Source organism: Bison bison, unplaced genomic scaffold, assembly GCF_000754665.1.
Source record: "Bison bison bison isolate TAMUID 2011002044 unplaced genomic scaffold, Bison_UMD1.0 scf7180017864302, whole genome shotgun sequence".
Lineage (NCBI taxonomy): Eukaryota > Metazoa > Chordata > Mammalia > Artiodactyla > Bovidae > Bison > Bison bison.
Window position 1 is genome coordinate 1510242 of NW_011494874.1, and position 18753 is coordinate 1528994.

An 18753-nucleotide genomic window follows, 5' to 3' on the forward strand; every position below is an offset into this window, starting at 1 on the left:
GGAACGGGGGCGGGACGGACAGTGAGACCCTGAGGCGCAGGAGCTCGGCTCGGGCGGGGGAGCGCGGGGCCGGGCGGCGTGGCGGGACTCACCTCCCGCGGCAGCCCCTCCGGGACTCGGTCGGCCCGGCCGGGGCCGGAGGAGGATGGGGATGGACTCCGGGCCGCGGGGACTGCCGGGAGTCCGTTCCCTGGGCAACGGGACGGGCACCGCCGAGGAACAGCCGGCTCCGCCGCCGGCTAGAGCGGCAGAGCCCGATCTAGGGGCGGTGGGCGTGTCGGAAGTGACGCAGAGGACTTCCGGTCCATAGGCGGGGCTTCGGATCTCTTTCCCGGGATCCCTGCGGAAGGCATGGAAGGTGCGTGAGAAGGGCCAGTTTTCCCAAGCGGGAGGGTGCGAGTGGTGCCGTTTGGTCTTGGAGCTGGACCCGCGGCCGGAAGTTTCCCTAGTTGCGTGCCGATTCGTGCCTGGCCCCGGTCCAGCCCGCTGGCCCCGGCACAGGCTCCGCAGTCGGTCTGGAAGTCAGTTTTGCCAAAATAATCAAAAGAGCGTCAGCAGATCCTGACACTCAAATTGTCGTTATAAATTAGCAACAGCAGAGCGCTTTCTCTGAAATCCCGTCAGTCAGAGTTCCTGGCCACAGAGTTTTTTCTGCTTGTAACAAAAGCTGTCATTCAGCGAGTGCTCACTGAGCCTCACCACGATACCTTGAAGTGTCATCAACAGGTGGGAAGTCGAGGCTTGGAGAGAATAAGTAAGATACCCGCTATGCTGCTGTCCTGCTCTGTGGCTGATACCTGATCTCGTTTGAGTTCCTTGAAGTCAGAGCGTTGTTTTTGGTTCCTAAATATGTGCTGTGTTTTGGGGCAGACAGATAATGACTCTCACGTGCTCCTCGCCCTCAAGGAGCCCCTATTCGGTAAGGGAACTCCTTAGAAGATTGTGGTACAGGCGGTAAGAGATTTTTTTCTCCATTTAACACATTCTAGTCAGCACCTACTATGTGCTGAGGGCTTCGTTTGTGGCTCAGCAGATTAAAAATCCGCCTGCAATGCGGGAGATCTGAGTTCGATCCCTGGGTTGGGAAGACCCTCTGGAGAAGGGAACAGGCTACGCACTCCAGTATTCCGGCCTGGAGGATCCCATGGACTGTATAGCCCGTGGGGTCGCAAAGAGTTGTACACAACTGAGCGACTTTCCTTCACTATGTGCTGAAGTTGTAAGAGGGAACAAGACAGCCTTAGTCGCTACTGTGGTGGAACTTAGTCTGTCAAGGAATGTATTGGGCATTAAACAAGCAAATACACTGCGTTGGTGAGTGTCATGAATGAAACTTCATGAAGTCAAGGGTGTTCAGGTATAGAGTGCAGTAAGTCCTAACTTAACCTTGGGATCCAAGAAGACTTCTTTGTGGAAGTGACTTTCTAAAAACCTATGTCAGGTCATGTAGCTACTCAAAGCTTCCTGCTTGCTTTTCATTGACTTGGAATAAACCCAAATGCCTTACCTTGGCCTAACACTTTCTGGCTGTCTTGACTGCCTCCTCAGCTACTGCTCCCTCTTTCTCCTTTTCATTCTGGCCACATGGGTCTTGTTTCACACTCACCAAGCTCATTCTCACTTAGGGTCCTTGCTGTTGACTTTTCATCATTTAGGTTTCAGCCTAAATGACAATGTCTTCGGGGTTCGCTCTTAACACAAGATCCTGTTTTATTCTCTGGCATTTATGATATAAGCTAATGATCATAGGGACTTCTCTGGCGGTCCAGTGGTTAAGACTCAGTTCAGGGGACTTGGGTTCAGTCCCTGGTCTGGGAACTAAGATCCCACATGCCGCATGGTACAGCCAAAAAGGAAAAACAAACAAACAAACGGATAATCACCTAATTGTTATCCACCTCCTCTTTGGAAAGTAAGTTCTATGGAAGTGGCCCTGGTCTGCGTAGTTCACGCACTTCCTTGCCCATGTCTGGTGTAATGTAGTTCAGTTCAGTTCAGTCGCTCAGTCATGTCTGACTCTTTGCGACCCCATGAATTGCAGCACACCAGGCCTCCCTGTCCATCACCAACTCCTGGAGTTCACTCAGACTCACATGCATCGAGTCAGTGATGCCATCCAGCCATCTCATCCTCTGTCGTCCCCTTCTCCTCCTACCCACAATCCCTCCCAGCATCAGAGTCTTTTCCAATGAGTCAACTCTTCGCATGAGGTGCCCAAAGTATTGGAGTTTCAGCTTTAGCATCAGTCCTTCCAAAGAACACCCAGGACTGGTCTCCTTTAGGATGGACTGGTTGGATCTCCTTGCAGTCCAAGGGACTCTCAAGAGTCTTCTCCAACACCACAGTTCAAAAGCATCAATTCTTCGGCACTCAGCTTTCTTCACAGTCCAACTCTCACATCCATACATGACCACTGGAAAAACCATAGCCTTGACTAGATGGACTTTTGTTGGCAAAGTAATGTCTCTGCTTTTCAATATGCTATCTAGGTTGGTCATAACTTTCCTTCCAAGGCATAAGCGTCTTTTAATTTCATGGCTGCAATCACCATCTGCAGTGATTTTGGAGCCCCCCAAAAATAAAGTCTGACACTGTTTCCACTGTTTCCCCATCTATTTCCCATGAAGTGATGGGACCAGATGCCATGATCTACCAGATGCCATGATCTTAGTTTTCTGAATATTGAGCTTTAAGCCAACATTTTCACTCTCCTCTTTTACTTTCATCAAGAGGGTCTTTCGTTCCTCTTCACTTTCTTCCATAAGGGTGGTGTCATCTGCATATCTGAGGTTATTGATATTTCTCCCGGCAATCTTGATTCCAGCTTGTGCTTCTTCCAGCCCGGCATTTCTCATGATGTATTCTGCATATAAGTTAAATAAGCAGGGTGACAATATACAGCCTTGACGTACTCCTTTTCCTATTTGGAACCAGTCTGTTGTTCCATGTCCAGTTCTAACTGTTGTTTCCTGACCTGCATATAGGTTTCAGCAAATACTGGACAATTGTCTAAATAAAGAATGAATGAAAAAAATCAATGATATTTAAAAGTGAAGCCCCTGGGTAGCCTGAGGATGGGGGCTGGTTGTCAAGGGGGGGCCACCCGTGTGACTAGAGTTGTAACTTTCAGTCCCACCCACCTCAACCACCATCTCCAAGAAAGGGAGAGAGGCTGGAGTTAAATCAGCCCCAGCGGTGACTCATTTAATCAGTTGTGCCCAAGTAACGAAGCATCCATAAAAAAACAAAAGTGAAGGGTTGTGAGAACTTTCAGGAGTGAAGGGTTGTGAGAACGTTCAGGTTGGTGAGCGGCTGGGGGTGCAGGGAGAGCGCTCTGCTCCCCTGCCCACATGCATCGGCCAACGCGTCGCTCCCATCTGGCTCTCCCTGGCAGCCTAGTAAGGAGGATGTTTTCCTGAGCTCTCTGTGATCCACTCTAACAAGTTAATCAAACCTCAGGAGGGGAGCCTGTAGGTCAGAGGCACAGGTGGCCACCTGGACTTGAAGCTGGGATCTGAAGTGGAGGGAGGGGAGAGGAGTCTTACAGGACTGAGCCGTTAACTTGTGGAATCTGATGCTGACTCCCAGTAGGCAGTGTCAGGGTTGAGTGCACCGCTTGGTGGTGGTGGACAAAACACTGGAGAGGCCCTTGAGGTAACACGTACTGTGTTGGATACTTGCCATGTGCCAGGCCCACACAGCTTTGCATATATTATCTCATCTTCACGTTAACTCAGAAGGAGATGTAGTTTATCTTCATTTTACGGGTGGACACTTTGAAACCATGAGAGGTTAACTAACTTACCCAAGATTGCACAGGTGGCTGTAACAGAGCTCGGATTCAAACCCAGTCAGCCTGGTCTTTAGAATCTATACTCCAAACAATTGTGTGTCCTGGATTCCTACGGACCTCTCTGAGAATTTGGACCTTATCCTGTGGGCCATGAGATGCCTTTGTAGGATTTTTTGGTTTTTTGGCTGTGTTTGTCTTAGTTGCGGCACGAGGGATCTTCGATCTTCATTGCAGCATGCAGGATCTTTATTTGTGGCATGTGGGATCTAGTTTCCTGACCAGGGATCGAACCTGGGCTGGGCCACCAGGGAAGTCCCTGAGGGATTCTAAGTAGAGAAGAAGAGAGGGGTGGGAGGGCCAGACAGCCTGAGTAGTCTGGGTGTTGCTTCCCACAGGAGCTGGGGTCTGGGTGGGTCCCAGGATATGGGCAGCATCATTTTCAGGAAGGAAAGAACTTTCTAGCAGAGAGAACTGCACATGCAGAGGACTTTTCCAGAGTTACAAGTAGTTGACTTTAGTTAGAGATTGAGGGGCTTCAAGGTGGGGGTTGCAGCGAGGCTAAGAGGGAGCCAGGTCCTGAAAGAGTTTGGACCTCCTCCTGCGTTGGCAGCATCGAGACCGTCACTGCGTCTCTGGGGTCCAGCCGTGTCAGTGTTGGAGTGACTAGCACCAGTTACCCACAGGGCTCGGAGCAAATGCCAGGTATCAGAGTGCCTGAGGCTAGAGAATGGGAGCACCAAGGCAGGGGCATCAGAGCCTGGCAGCACAAAGTTACAGCTCTGCCTCCATCCCGACCTTCACAAGTGGTCACAGTGCTCGCAGTGTGGGAGACCTGGGTTCCATCCCTGGGTTGGGAAGATCCCCTGGAGAAGGAAGCGGCTACCCACTCCAGAATTCTTGCCTGGAGAATTCCATGGACAGAGGAGCCTGGCAGGCTACAGTCCATGGAGTCGCAGAGTTGGACACGACTGAGCGACTTTCACATTGACATCACAGAGTGCTCAGCGTGAAAGTGTGGAGCCATTAGGCTTCGAGAGGACTCGGCTATATCTGCCGAGACTTTTAAGGTAGAAACAATTCTCTTTGTCTCGTCCCAGGAACTTTCACATTCGTCCGCACGTCTTCATTTTCACAACAGGATCTGTCCAGTCGATGTAGTGTTTTAAATAGTCTTACTGTCGCAAATCACAAGGACCATTTTCCCCCCAACTGTGATCTTGAATTTCATAAAGTGATGTTTCTCTTCCTCCTTATTAGCAAAGACTCTTGGAACTGTAACGCCAAGAAAACCTGTCTTATCTGTCAGTGCAAGAAAAATTAAGGACAATGTGGCCGACTGGCATAATTTAATCCTGAAGTGGGAAACCCTCAACGATGGAGGTTTTGCTACTGCAAACAGTATCGCCAACATGAAAATGAGCTTGTCGTAAGTACTGGCAGAACACGTTCTGTGCGCTTCTGGCTTAGCGATCAGGCAGACACTTGATGGGCGTCTTTTAGAGTGGGCCAGGTAGCCTCCAGCAACGTGGATAAACAAAGTGAACAAGCACTGATAGAACAGTGCGTGCAGGTGTGAAGGGTACGTGCGTTTTAGAAACAAAATTATGCTACAAATCGTTTGTGGTTACATCTGCATGTCAAATTATCAAAATGGATTGGGAGGAGACAGACTCAGGCGCTGGTACCTTCTGGGAGGACTGAATGGGATGGTGGGGCAGGTTCCACTTCATCTCCAGACTGCTGCTTTTTATTTCTGTGGTGTTGTGACTATCACTAGAAAATACATAGATTTGGCCTTTGTCCCTGTTCTTGGCACATGGCTCTTAAAACGCTTATGATTTCCTTAGGGACTTGACCTACGGAAGAATCTTTAGTTATAGTAATACTTGTTCTTTGGTCCTCCAGTTCCTGAATTAGCTCCAGAATGATTAAGGAGTGCCCTGTGGTCATAACAGGCCCCTTCCTAAGACATCCAAGCCTGTGTTAATAAGGGGGCTTTTTGGAAAACCCCTAAGGAGGGGGACACCAGCCGTGCAATTGGAGTTGGCACTGTCAGCCCCGCCCCCTCACCTGCACTCTGGGGAGGTTGAGTTAATCACCGATGGCCAATCATTTAATCAATTGTGACTTCGTAAGGAAGCCTCCATAAAAACCCGGAAGGACAAGGGTTTGGGTAGCTTCTAGGTTGGGGAACCTGAACGCTTCCCTGGGCCCTGATGCCACAGGGAGAGAAGCCCCTGGGCTTGAGACCCTCCCAGACCTTGCCCTGGTTATCTCCCTATGGTGACCAGGAGCCAGACGTGGTCAGAACACCCAGTGGGGTGTTCAGAGCAGAGGAGACATGCTGGAGTGTGTTTTCCCTTAGCAAGTTCTTTTAAAAAAACAAAAGAGAAACTATAGACAAAAGAAAATGAAGAAATTGTTGGCAGTTACCAGTTCTGATTGAAAGATTTGCTTTATTATTCTTTGCATTTTCCTGTATATATATTTTTAGTTTGGGTTTTGTTTTTTTTTTTTTAATCAGCCTGGCTTACGCAAGGCCTCAAAAAATTTAATCAAGACTCAAGCTTGTTCCTACCCATGGAAATCTTTTAGTAAAAGGCGAAAGATTTAAATGACCTGAAGAGAAACATGAGTGTGGATCTATATATAGTAGTTTTTTTTTTTTTTTAATCTATGTTCTACTTTTTATTTTTTATTTTTTTTTTTTTTAAACTTTACATAATTGTATTAGTTTTGCCAAATATCAAAATGAATCCGCCACAGGCATACATGTGTTCCCCATCCTGAACCCTCCTCCCTCCTCCCTCCCCACACCATCCCTCTGGGTCGTCCCAGTGCTCCAGCCCCAAGCATCCAGTATCGCGCATCGAACCTGGACTGGCAACTCGTTTCTTGCATGATATTCTACATGTTTCAATGTCACTCTCCCAAATCTTCCCACCCTCTCCCTCTCCCACAGAGTCCATAAGACTGTTCTATACATCAGTGTCTCTTTTGCTGTCTCGTACACCAGGTTATTGTTACCATCTTTCTAAATTCCATATATATGCGTTAGTATACTGTATTTCTGTTTTTCCTTCTGGCTTACTTCACTCTGTATAATAGGCTATATATAGTAGTTTTGATTTCTCAAAGCTGCATATCTTTTGTCTACCGGCCGGAGTCTAGAGTCTTAACTTCTTGGGCTGGACCCCTGGCCCTCGCCAGCTCTCCCAAGCACATCAGACGTGTCAGCCCTCTGGTCCCTTCTCCTGCTCAGCAAGTTCCATGAAGCAGTTCTTACCTGACTCCATAAGATGCGCTCTGAAGTTGGAGGTGGGGGGTGGGATGCACTGGGAGTTTGGGATTGACACACACACACACTGTAAATAAAATAGATAACTAATAAGGACCCGCTATATAGCTCAGGGAACTCTACTTAATACTCTGTAATGGCCTAGATGGGAAAAGAATCTACAAAAGAGTGGCTATACGTGTGTGTATGGCCGACTCACTTGCTGCACAGCAGAAACTAACACAGCACTGTAAATACTCTGTAATGGCCTAGATGGGAAAAGAATCTACAAAAGAGTGGCTATACGTGTGTGTATGGCCGACTCACTTGCTGCACAGCAGAAACTAACACAGCACTGTAAATCAAGTATGCTCCAAAAATCTTTTTTAAAACTTTTTGGACTACAGAATGAAGAACAACGAGAAGATCTTCTCTGATAATCTTCTAATGTTTCATTTTTTCACTTAAATGTTGATTGTGGAGCCACTAGATTAATTTCAGGTGCCATGGATCACAGCTTTCCATTTACAAAACGCATTCCTAGCTGGCGGGCTCTGAGGAAATGACCATGTCTTGTCCACTGAAGACGCCACAGGGCTGGATTGAACTGACTTTGTTCTAGGGCAGAATCGAGCAGTGGATGGACATATTCCTTGTGTGCGTAAATAACATGTAAATATGATGATGTGAAATGACACCGGTGCAAACAGTCGATGATGACACATGTCCATGGATATTGAGTTTTCTAGGGTTCATCCTAATGAAGGGAGGCAACCTCATGGAGTGTGTTCTGTTCCTGCTTTTCCATCTGGTTCAGGAGCAAAGACAAGATAGAATTAGCGAGCAGCGGCCTGGCTTCTGACGACGGTGCCGAAAAGGAGCACCCGGAATACAGCAGGGAGCTCGAGACGCTGTGCGAGGAGCTGCAGGCCACCCTGGAAGGCTTGGTAAGGTGTCGCCGCCCCGGGGCGAGTGTGCGCCGGCGCCCGGCAGGGTTCCACACTTCCCTCCTCCGAGATTTTGTTTGTCCCTCCCCCACCTCCTCGGTGGTCTCTTGCTCTGCCTGCCCCATAAATCTGGTTTCCGAGCTGCTGTCCTGACCTTCCTTCTGATCGGCTTGTCGCGGGGCAGTGTCCCTGCTCCCGGTCCCCACAGGAAGCAAATTGGGCTTGCGGGCTGCTCGCCTCTACTCAGCAGCCGTCCAGAGGCGAGTGGGCACCACTGCGTGCCAGCAGGGCTCTACTTATGGACGCTGAGCTGTGAGTTTCATACAGCTTTCATGTGCACATGAAATATTCTGCTTTTAATTTTTTTTTCAACCACTTAAAAATGTAAAACCCATTCTTAGCTCAAGGGACACCCAAAAATAGATGGAGCTGGATCTGGCCTGAGAGCCCTGATCTCACCCATAAGAGATGCTCTGAAGTGTTGTTTAACTCAAGGCTGGATGTCGGTACCCACCACGCTGGCCACCTCGTGTGGACGAAACACCCTCGTCTCAGCCAGACACAGGGATAGGGTTTTACACATCTTCAACACAGATAACTAAAGCTTCTCCACATAGAGCGTCTATATGTTCTAACATTTCTCGATGTGTTTCTAATGCTTTACTTGCTTCTTTATCTTTTTAAACAGCATATGTCGAGTATCATTGTATTTCTTCAAGATACCACTTGTTCAAAGTCAGGATTCCGCCTATTAAAGGCAGACTATAGGTTTATGAGTTTTTCAGAAAAGAAGCACATCCTTTATAAGCTGTAATGGCTTCTGAAACATGAAAATGAGAAAAATAAATAGGGCACCAAGGACATCTTGGTTTCGCCTTTCCTTTGATCGAAATGCACTACTGTCTTCAGGATATTTTGCTGCGGGGGTTGGGGGCGGGGGAGCTATCTGTCTCCTCTAAGTAAAGATCAGGGTTTTGTGATTGTCCTGGTTTGTAACACCGCCTTCGGGTGGTGCTGTGATAAGAAACAGTTGCCCACCTGCCCCACCCCTCTCAGGCGGTGCTCAGGCAGAAACAGGCCTGTGTCGTTGATCCCTTCTCAGCATTCCCACTGCTAGGAAGGCTGGAGGGGAAGGCGTGTAGGTGTTTGCTTTGTCGCATCTCTGTGGTCACTGCTGTGTCTCCAGTAATTGGGTCATTGACCTCAGCTTCTGGACCTAGGCTTCCTGAATCGACACAGGCAGAGTAATCAATGTTTTCCCCCACATCAACCCGTTTGATTTTGGCAAGTGGTTTTGTTTGGACAAAACACCAGTGCACACATTGCTTGAAAGCGAAAAAACTGGATGGCTAAGTTCCTATATTGAAATGTTTATTTCTGGTCACTCTTAGCTTGTACTTGTCAGTTTTTATTGTTTATTTCTGGTCACTCTTAGCTTGTACTTGTCAGTTTCTGTTGTTTCCTTGAAGTCTAGTTGGTTTGCAACATTGTGTTCCTTTGTGCTGTAAAGCAAAGTGATTCAGTTACACATGTACACATACTGTCTCTATATCCTTTTCCGTTATGGTGTGTTATGGCATATAGAATATAGTTCCATGTGTGTACTGAAATGCTTTCAACAAAGTTAAGGACAGGCAGCCAGGCTGTCGTCTGTTGGTCGATGTGGCAACACTTGCACCAGAACTTCATCATCCGTGGCCTACCGCCTCCCTCTCCACACAAAACATCTCACAGAACCCCCAGCTGGATCAGAACGAGAAACACTTCAGGCACGTGCTAACGTGACTTTTACGAAACGTAAAAACCCTGGGAAGGATTTTGTTTCTAAATGCCATTTGGCTTTCTTTAGCACGCAGTTCCCTCATTTATAACTCTGTGCATATGCACACCACGGTGGGGAAGGAGGGCTTGGGCAGGAACAAGGGGAAGAGGCTGTTCGCCTCCCGTTTCAGGCAAGGCAGGAGGGACTGACTGGTTTTGCTTGCGTGGTCCCCATTCTCCCTGTTCTCGCGTGGCTGTCTGGTGCCACGGGACCCCCTTCCCCAGCCCCGCTGACTGTGCAGAGGAGGGGTGGCCTGGGGGGGTGTCAGACCTGAGTCAAGGTCCAGAAAACCCAGCCTGATGGACTAAGCAGGTGACACGTCCTGTCCGTGGCCCCTTCACCCACAGCAGGGCAGCTGAAAATGGCCGCTAGGTTTGAGGTGACCGCATGCCCCACAGTGGCTCCAGTTCCCAAGGCCTGCTAAGTTGCTTCAGTCATGTCCGACTCTGTGCGACCCCATAGATGGCAGCCCACCAGGCTCCCCTGTCCCTGGGATTCTCCAGGCAAGAACACTGGAGTGGGTTGCCATTTCCTTCTCCAATGCATGAAAGTGAGAAGTGAAGGTGAAGTGGTGTCCGACTCTTAGCGACCCCATGAGTGCAGCCCACCAGGCTCCTCCGTCCATGGGATTTTCCAGGCAAGAATAGTGGAGTGGGTGCCATTGGCTTCCTTCAGACAAAGCCTGGGCCAGGCTCCTCCATCCTTGGGATTCTCCAGGCAAGAGTAGTGGAGTGGGGCGCCATTGGCTTCCTTCAGACAAAGCCTGGGCCAGGCTCCTCCGCCCATGGGATTTTCCAGGCAAGAGCACTGGAGTGGGGCGCCATCGCCTTCCTTCAGACAAAGCCTGGGCCAGGCTTCTCCGTCCATGGGATTTTCCAGGCAAGAGCACTGGAGTGTGGTGCCACTGCCTTCCTTCAGACAGCCTGGGCCAGGCTCCTCCGTCCATGGGATTTTCCGGGCAAGAGCACTGGAGTGGGCGCCATCGGCTTCCTTCAGACAGCCTGGGCTGACCCTGGGTGCTAGCTGTCAGGCCCCGAGCTCTCTGCCCCAGTGGGTTTGTTCTATTTTAAATGGAATAAGTGGTTCAAGGGACTGCCCTGGTGGTGCAGTGGTTAGGACTCAGTTCTCACTGCTGTGGGCCCCAGGTTCAATCCCCGGTTGGGGAACTAAGATCCTGCAAGCTGCATAGCATGGCCAAAAAAAAAACATAAAGTAGTTTGAGAATTAGTTCTCAGTTTCAAAACCAAAGTTGATGTTACGAGAATATTGATATCATTATTCCTGTTTTCCTCCAGCCTTTAGAGAGAATGGTTTCCCAGGCTTGACTTGTCCTTGAATCTGGCCTTGGTGGAGGGTGGAGGTGTCCGTGTCCCTCAGCTGGACAAACATTTCGCAGTGAGGGCTCTTGCCTTAAGGAGGGACGTGGCGCTGCGAGCGTGTCACTTCAGGGCTGTGGCGTGTGTGATTTTGGTGTCGTTATTGTTGAATGAGCCCCCAGATGGAGCTGGCCCCTCCGGCCCAGGCTGGAGCCTCCGGGGTTTCCTTTGCTGTCCTTGGGCTCATCAGCTCTTCTAAGCATTAGGTGGCAGCGGGGAGCTGCCGCAGGACGCAGAGGGCAGGGCTGGGGATGGGATGTCGAGGCCTGGCCTCGTCCCGAGCTCAGCAACCTTGAGAATTTTCCCAGCTGTCATCCGGAAGTGATGAGTCCTACCTCCTGGCGTCGGGCCAAATGAAATATCGAACCTGGAAAGATTTGGGAACAGAGTCTGGTCCTTTAAAAACTAATGTTAGCTAAATTTAGTTCAGCCGCTTCATGTAGTTAGAGAGTGCTTGAAGGACCAGGTGCAGGGAATTAAGATTTTGATGACTGGTAGAGCTTTTCTTACACCCTGCTGTGTACATAAAGCTAACTTCATACTTAGGACCAAGGCAATGGCACCCACTCCAATACTCTTGCCTGGAAAATCCCATGGACGGGGGAGCCTGGTAGGCTGTAGTCCAAGGGATCGCTAAGAGTTGGACACGACTGAGCGACTTCCGTTTCACTTTTCACTTTCCTGCATTGGAGAAGGAAATGGCAACCAATCCAGTGTTCTTGCCTGGAGAATCCCAGGAGTGGGGGAGCCTGGTGGGCGGCCGTCTATGGGGTCGCACAGAGTCAAACACGACTGAAGCAACTTAGCAGCAGCAGCAGCAGACCCTACAATGGGGCTTCCCAGGTGGCGCTAGTGGTAAAGAACCTGCCTGCCAATGCAGGTAGACATAAGAGACCCGGGTTCGATCCCTGAGTTAGGAAGATCCCCCGGAGGGGCGCATGGCAACCCACTCCAGTATTCTTGCCTGGAGAATCCCATGGACAGAGGAGCCTTGTGGGCTACAGTCCATGGGGTCACACAGAGTTGTCCATGACTGGAGTGACTTAACATGCACGCACACAGACCTATGCTACTGAAATCCGAAAGCTTGGTCACTGCACGTGTTTGTCTTCACAAACACTGACGTGGCTCCGACCGGGCGCCCCGCAGGCACTCGCTCAGTCCCCCGGCCCCTGTGTTAGCAGGCAGTCTTTTGGGCTGGGCCCCACTGCAGCAAGCTCCTGACGTGCACCAAGGCACCGTCAGCTCACGTGCTCGCTGTTGCCTCCCCGTGTGCAGCATGCTGGGCTGCCTTTCGTTATTACAGTTTTATCAACAATGAAACCAAGCCTCAGAGGTCTCAGTGAACTTGAAAACAAGCAGGACACGGAAGCCTTTTTGTCCCACCTCTCTTGTTTGTAGGCAAGACCCCAGGCTCGAGACCTGCCTGGTGGTCCAGTGGCTAAGACGTCACGCTCCCAGTGCAGGGGACCCGGGTTCAATCCCTGACTGGGGAACTAGATCCCATGTGCTGCAGCGAAGATCAGAGATCCCAAGTGCTGCAGCTAAGACCTGGCACAGCCAGATAAATAAATACGGGGCTTCCCTGGAGGCTCAGTGGTAAAGAATTCGCCTGCCAATGCAGGAGACATGGGTTCGATCCCTCGTCTGGGAAGATCCCACATCCCACCGAGCAGCTAAGCCCATGAGCCACAACTACCAAGCCTCTGCTCTAGAGCCCGTGCTTGGCAACAAGAGAAGCCACTGCAGTGAGAAGCCCGAGCACCGCAACCAGAGGGTGCCCCCCAACCCGCTCGCTGCAACTAGAGAAAAGCCCCACAGCAACAAAGACCCAGCACAGCCAAAAACCATTAAATAAAATTGTAATGAATAAATAATTTGTTTTTAAAAAAAGACTCCAGCCTCCCTGACCTTCCCTGAGTTCCAAAGGGTGGATTCCAGCAGTTGCTAATTTAGAGAGGAGCAGTCAAGAAACTACTTGAGGCAAGATTAAAGGGACCCGAGAAACTCATCAAGATTAGGAGGCCTGACCACCTGAGACCAGGCCCTACACACGCCCTAATCTTATTGGCAACCCCACCCCTTGTGGCTGTAAAACTCCTCGTCAAATACCCCTGGGCCGCAGACACACAGTTTTTCAGAGCAAGAGGCTGCCATGTCTTCTTCTGCCTGGCAAAGCAATAAAGCTGTTCGTTTCTACTTCACCCAAAACTCTGAGATTTGATTCAGCACTAGTGCACAGAGGCTGAGTTTTTGGCATCAAACTCAAAGGCAGTTCATCGGAGTCAGAGGTGAGCTCATTTCATGCCTCTTCTCCTGTCTTTCATTCCATGAAAGGGAGAGCCTGCCTTGCCACCCCTCTAGGTCTTCGGTGCTAAAAAGTGAGTGATGTTCAGAGAGCTAGTGCTCAGCAAGCTTCCTCTTCTCCAGCAACGGAGATCCAGGGTTTATTACTGAAGTAAACCAAACTTGTGTAATCAAAGCAACCGTTCACCTCCATCTCCCAGAAGTTTGCTGCACACGGAGTGAATGGTGTTGAGTTATTGGACTTACCTCTCAACAGACTTACATTTCTTAGCTTTGAAATCTTCAGAGTTACTGAATCTAAGACTGAATTTCCAATAATATTCTCATAGTCTAAGTTAATATCTTTTTCAGACGAAAATACAGATGAAGATGGAAAAGCTGTCTTCAACCACCAAGGGCGTTTGTGAACTAGAGGATTACCATCATGGGGAGGAGAGAAAGCGCCCCCCGCTCTTCCACACGTGGCCCACAGCTCATTTTTGTAAGTAGTTCTTTGTGCCTGCTTTTCAAGGGTAGATCCTGAGAGCATTTCATGCCATTTAGATCTGGCCCTCTAAAGCTGACAAGACTTTGAAATTCAATTCAGAAGGATCCATTGGGAGGGAGGGAGATGGAGGCATCTTAGATGAGTGTTTCTTCTTGGCTTTAATTACCTACTAACCAGCAAAGACTCATTGGAAAAGACCCTGATGCTGGGAAAGATTGAGGGCAGGAGGAGGAGGGGGCAACAGAGGATGAGATGGTTGGATGGCATCACCAACTCAATGGACATGAGTTTGAGCAGGCTCCGGGAGATGGTGAAGGACAGGGAAGCCTGGCGGCTGCAGTCCACGGGGTCGCAGAGTCGGATACGTCTTAGTGACTGAACAACAATCAGCAAAGAGTGTTAAACATCATTAGAGACCCATGAAGCAAGCTGCCGTTAGTCCTTTAAAGCCAGTGGGCAGAATGAGCTTAGCCACCTCAGCAGAGGCAGGATTTTTTTTTTTTTTTGGTAGAAAGATAGATTTTCACTTTTTGTTTTGCTTTGTTTAAAAAGTAAATGGGGATCACTTTACCCTGCCCCATGAAGGCAGGCTGCTGGGAAAACAAACCCCATTACTTAAATAAATTGTGCAGTAAGGGCTGTTTTTAGCATCATTAGTTTAAAAGAAGGGCTAAACTATTTGATGTCGCTTTGAGACCTCACTTCTAAATAAGGGAGAAGGATAAAATCACCTAATGTAACGTGTTCATTGAATGTTGTCGGTCTGAGATGAGTGCACTCTGTATAGTGACTGTAGGCTCCTAAGAGCTGTGTAGAGAAGGTTACAGGTGCTTTTTAATTCCATGACACTTATTTCCCTTGTTATCTGATCCTGATCTTCACTGGCCAGAGTCCGTCTTCCTCATAGTTCTGCTGCTGACTCTGGCTTTTAAGGAGCAGCTTTTCAAAGTCCCTGGTGGTCTGGTGGTCAGGACTTGGTGCTGCCACTCCAGAGGGCATGGGTTCAATCCCTGGTCCAGGCACTAAGATCCCATAAGCAGTGCAGCAGGGCCAAAAAATCCCCCTCCAGCAAATGCTGCTGTTCGAGGGGGCCCGCGTTTGTTGCAGACGAGGTCTCCCGCAAGCTCTCGGACATGTACAGCCAGGAGCTCCGCCTGAAGCGCACGGTGGTGGAACAGCTGGCACACACGGCCGACCGCGACCTCGCCCTCAGCTACCTGTCCATGTGGCTGCACCAGCCCTACCTGGAGGCTGGGAGCAGGCTGCTTCTGGAGAGCATGCTGCTGGAAACCGGGCACCGCGTGCTGTGACCTCCCCCCACGCCTCCGGGCTCCAGACCCCCCCAGCGGACAGACTTCCAGGTGGGCGCTGGGCGGTACCCTGGGATCACGCCCCCCGGCTGCACCCTGGATCAGGCCCTGTGCTCGATCCTTGCACCAGCTCTCTGCAGCCTCTCCAGACATTGTCTACCACTCAGCCTTGTCTGCACCTGTTGTGAATGTGGCATCTATGAAGACTTCTGCATGAAATAAATGAGTTCCTCAACTAAACGACTGAGTGATCTGGTTTTTGTCAATTAGGTCTATTTTACATAGATTCCACTTGCGTAGAAAATGCCTGGTTTAATATTTGTATTGTTAAAATTGTGGGACTGTATTAGCTTTGTAACTACAACTAAGATGGGTGGGACTCGCGGTAAAGAATCTGCCTGCCAACGCAAGGAATGTAAGAGATTTGGGTTCAGTCCCCGGGCTGGGAAGATCCCCTGGAAAAGGAAATGGCAACCCACTCCTGTGTTCTTGCCTGAAAAATTCCATAGACAAGAGGAGCCTGGTGGGCTCCAGTCCCTGGGGTCCCAAAGAGTTGGACACGACTGAGTGCACATTAGCTTTGTAATTGCAACTAGTGTCTAAAATACTTTAGAGGTCACTGAATAAAGATCAGCATCATGCAAATGAGAACTAGCTACCAAAAAATTGCCCATCTTTGTACTTAGGCCATGACAGGCCAGGTGAAGTGTCTTCCATGTCCTTCTGGTTTAAATCCTAGTTTGGCAATATCTGCAACCAGATATTGGGGGTCAGTTCTGCCATTGCTCCCCCAGAAACAGAAGTCTAAGAAATGTCATGCTGTGATACGGGATGTAGTCTCATGACACTCAAGTCCTAGCAGCTCAGGAACAAGTGCTTCCCAGGCAAAGAAAGAAAATATCCAGAAATAAAAGACTGTATGTGATGGGGGTGTATTTGGAGCGAATCTCACTGTGTAAGTTGGCATGTGCAAAGCATTCCAAAGCAGCACTTCTTAGAACTTCTTGTTCTCTCCTTTGCAGTATTTATTAGAACCCAACCATAATAGTAGCCCGTCAGATGTCCTGCAGCCTGGAAACTGCCTGGCTGGCATTCGGCAGAAGGGGCATCCTGCCCCCAGGGCTCCCTGCCGTGGTCCCAAGCCAGGTGGGCAGGACCAGCCCTCCTCAGAGGCATGGGGTCAGTTTTTAGGATTGGGATGGGGTGTGGTACTTAAAAAAGAGTAAATGTTCTTCAGGGGAGACACTGAAGAACTGCTCAACCTTTCTAGGGCATATCCTGTCTTCTCGACACCTCACCCATGGACACCGAGGTTGCCAGGGAGATCTAATGGGAATGAATGACGCTGCTGATGCTGAAGCCCAGCCTCTGTGCACCGGCGCTGAAGTGAATCTTGGAGACAGTTTGGGGTGAAGTAGAAAAGAATTGCTTTGTCAGGTGAAGGAAGGGGGCCACGTTGGGCTAATGCCCTCAAAACTGTGTCCTGAGCTTCCATGGTGGCTCAGTGGTAAAGAATCCGCCTGCCAACACAGGAGACATGGGTTCGATACCTGAGCCAGGAAGATCCCAGATGGCAAAGCGCAATGAAACCCCTGTGCTACAACTACTGAGGCCGTGCCCCAGAGCCTGTGCCCCGCAACACGGGAACTCAAGCAGTGAGAAGCTCGAGCACTGTGACGAGAGTAGCCCCCGCTTGCAGCAGCTGGAGCAAAGCCTGCACAGCAGCAGAACCCAGCACAGCCGAATATAAATAAAAAATAGCTGTGTCCCACCCGGGGTGAGGGTGAGGGGTTGTGTGGTGTCTTATAGTCAAAGGGGCAGGCTTTCTGCTTAGTACCCCGCAGGGCCTGCATTCTTCAAAGCCAGAGGTCATCTGGAGTCGGGGTGACCTCTCTGGAGAATGTTTCATTGAGTAGTTAACATGTTCCATTTTTTGGGACACCTACCCAGCAGAAGAGCTCGAAGATACTGTTCTATGTATCCTGAATATTAATTTGAAGGACTGAAGCTGAAGCTTCAATACTTTGGCCATCTGATGGGAAGAACTGACTCTTTAGAAAAGATTCTGATGCTGGGAAAGATTGAAGGCAGACGGAGAAGGGGACCACTGAGGATGAGATGGTTGGATGGCATCACAGACTCAATGGACATGAGTTTGGGCAAGCTCAGGGGCTTGGTGATAGACAGGGAAGCCTGGCGTGCTGCAGTCCATGGGGTCCAGAGTCAGACACGACTGAGAGACTGATCAGATCGTTTGAGGAGGAACCGTGACCTGCGCGGGGCTGCACTATTATTTCTCAACAGCTCCTCCCTGTTGCTCTATGCCCTCCCTTCCCTGACTCAGTTCAGCCCCTCAGTCCAGCCTCCCTGATGAGCAGCTGTCTGAAGCTGCCCTTTGGAACTCAGAGGCTCCCCAGGTGGTGCAGTGGTGAGGGATCTGCCTGCCAATCTGGGAGACACAAGAGACACAGGTTTGATCCCTTGGTCGGGAAGAGCCCCTGGAGGCGGGCATGGCAACCCAGTCCCTGAGAATAAAGCCCACTCCTCCACAGCACAGGGAGGGCACAGCCCACAGCCCCGGCCCCAGCGTCCAGGGTCCCTCCTGATGGTGTCGGCCAAGGTGGGGAAAGGACAGCTGTGCCCTTTTGATGCTCTCATCTGAGTGTGGACAAATGGCCCTCTCTTTCTCCCCGATAGAGCCCAGGAAAACATTCCAAGAAGAGACGGAAAGACCTTGCTTGATAAGTGGCTTTACAAGCGGGACACGGAGGGGCTGCGGCTCCTGCCCTGTGCCTCACTCTCCCTATCCACCGAGTGCCAGCACAAACAACGCTTTCCCCTACTGCCCAATAAAATGCTGCCCAGATAGCAAGCTTGCATATTTATTTATTGAACCCAGAAGCAGCTTCTCGTGTGGACTAAGTCTGGTATAAAGCAGCACATCGCTGAGGAGAAAGGGGACGTCATTTTCTGTGACTGGGGGCAGGGGAGGCAACCCAGAACCAGTGTGGTGCCACCTGCAGCAGCTGTCAGAGGCTCCCAGGGGCAGATGTGTCAGAGGGACCCATCACCAGGCAACACACCCACCATCATCACAGCAAGCAAGATGTAGAAAAAGGTGGACAGTGAGGTAGAAAGACGTTGTTCATTATAAATAAAATGTTCATTTGTGTCAGTATTCACATTAGAAAAATACACGTTCCTTGAAACACACCTTCTCTGGGTAAAATCCACACAGATCTAGGGCTGCGGCTCTGACCCCATCTCACTGAGAGGGCTGCGTCTCCAAGCCTCCAGAGGAGCCGTTCCGGGGGGCCCGCCTGCAGGGCAGGCCCCTCCGCGTCCATCACTGTGACAATATTCCCCTCCCTGGACACTACGGAACCCGAAAGGAACAAGGGAAGCCCGTCAGAGTCTGAACAGCCGTCTGCTCC

At 50.0% G+C, this 18753-nt stretch overlaps 2 protein-coding genes across 2 annotated transcripts in view; one reads left to right on the top strand and one right to left on the bottom strand.

Annotated features, from left to right (window-relative positions):
- Window positions 1-239, bottom strand: part of TECPR2 (tectonin beta-propeller repeat containing 2) — a 75837-nt gene extending 75598 nt beyond the window's left edge. The window contains 1 exon segment of the mRNA XM_010851330.1: window positions 93-239. The gene's annotated coding sequence lies outside the window, so the exon portion shown is untranslated.
- A 58-nt stretch (window positions 240-297) lies between these two features.
- Window positions 298-15559, top strand: CINP (cyclin-dependent kinase 2 interacting protein). Its single transcript, XM_010851331.1, has 5 exons — window positions 298-358; window positions 5051-5219; window positions 7888-8017; window positions 13874-14003; window positions 15117-15559. Exons 1-5 carry the CDS (start codon window positions 352-354, stop codon window positions 15317-15319), a joined length of 639 nt encoding a protein of 212 aa, XP_010849633.1. The 5' UTR covers window positions 298-351; the 3' UTR covers window positions 15320-15559.
- The last annotated feature ends 3194 nt before the right edge of the window (window positions 15560-18753 follow it).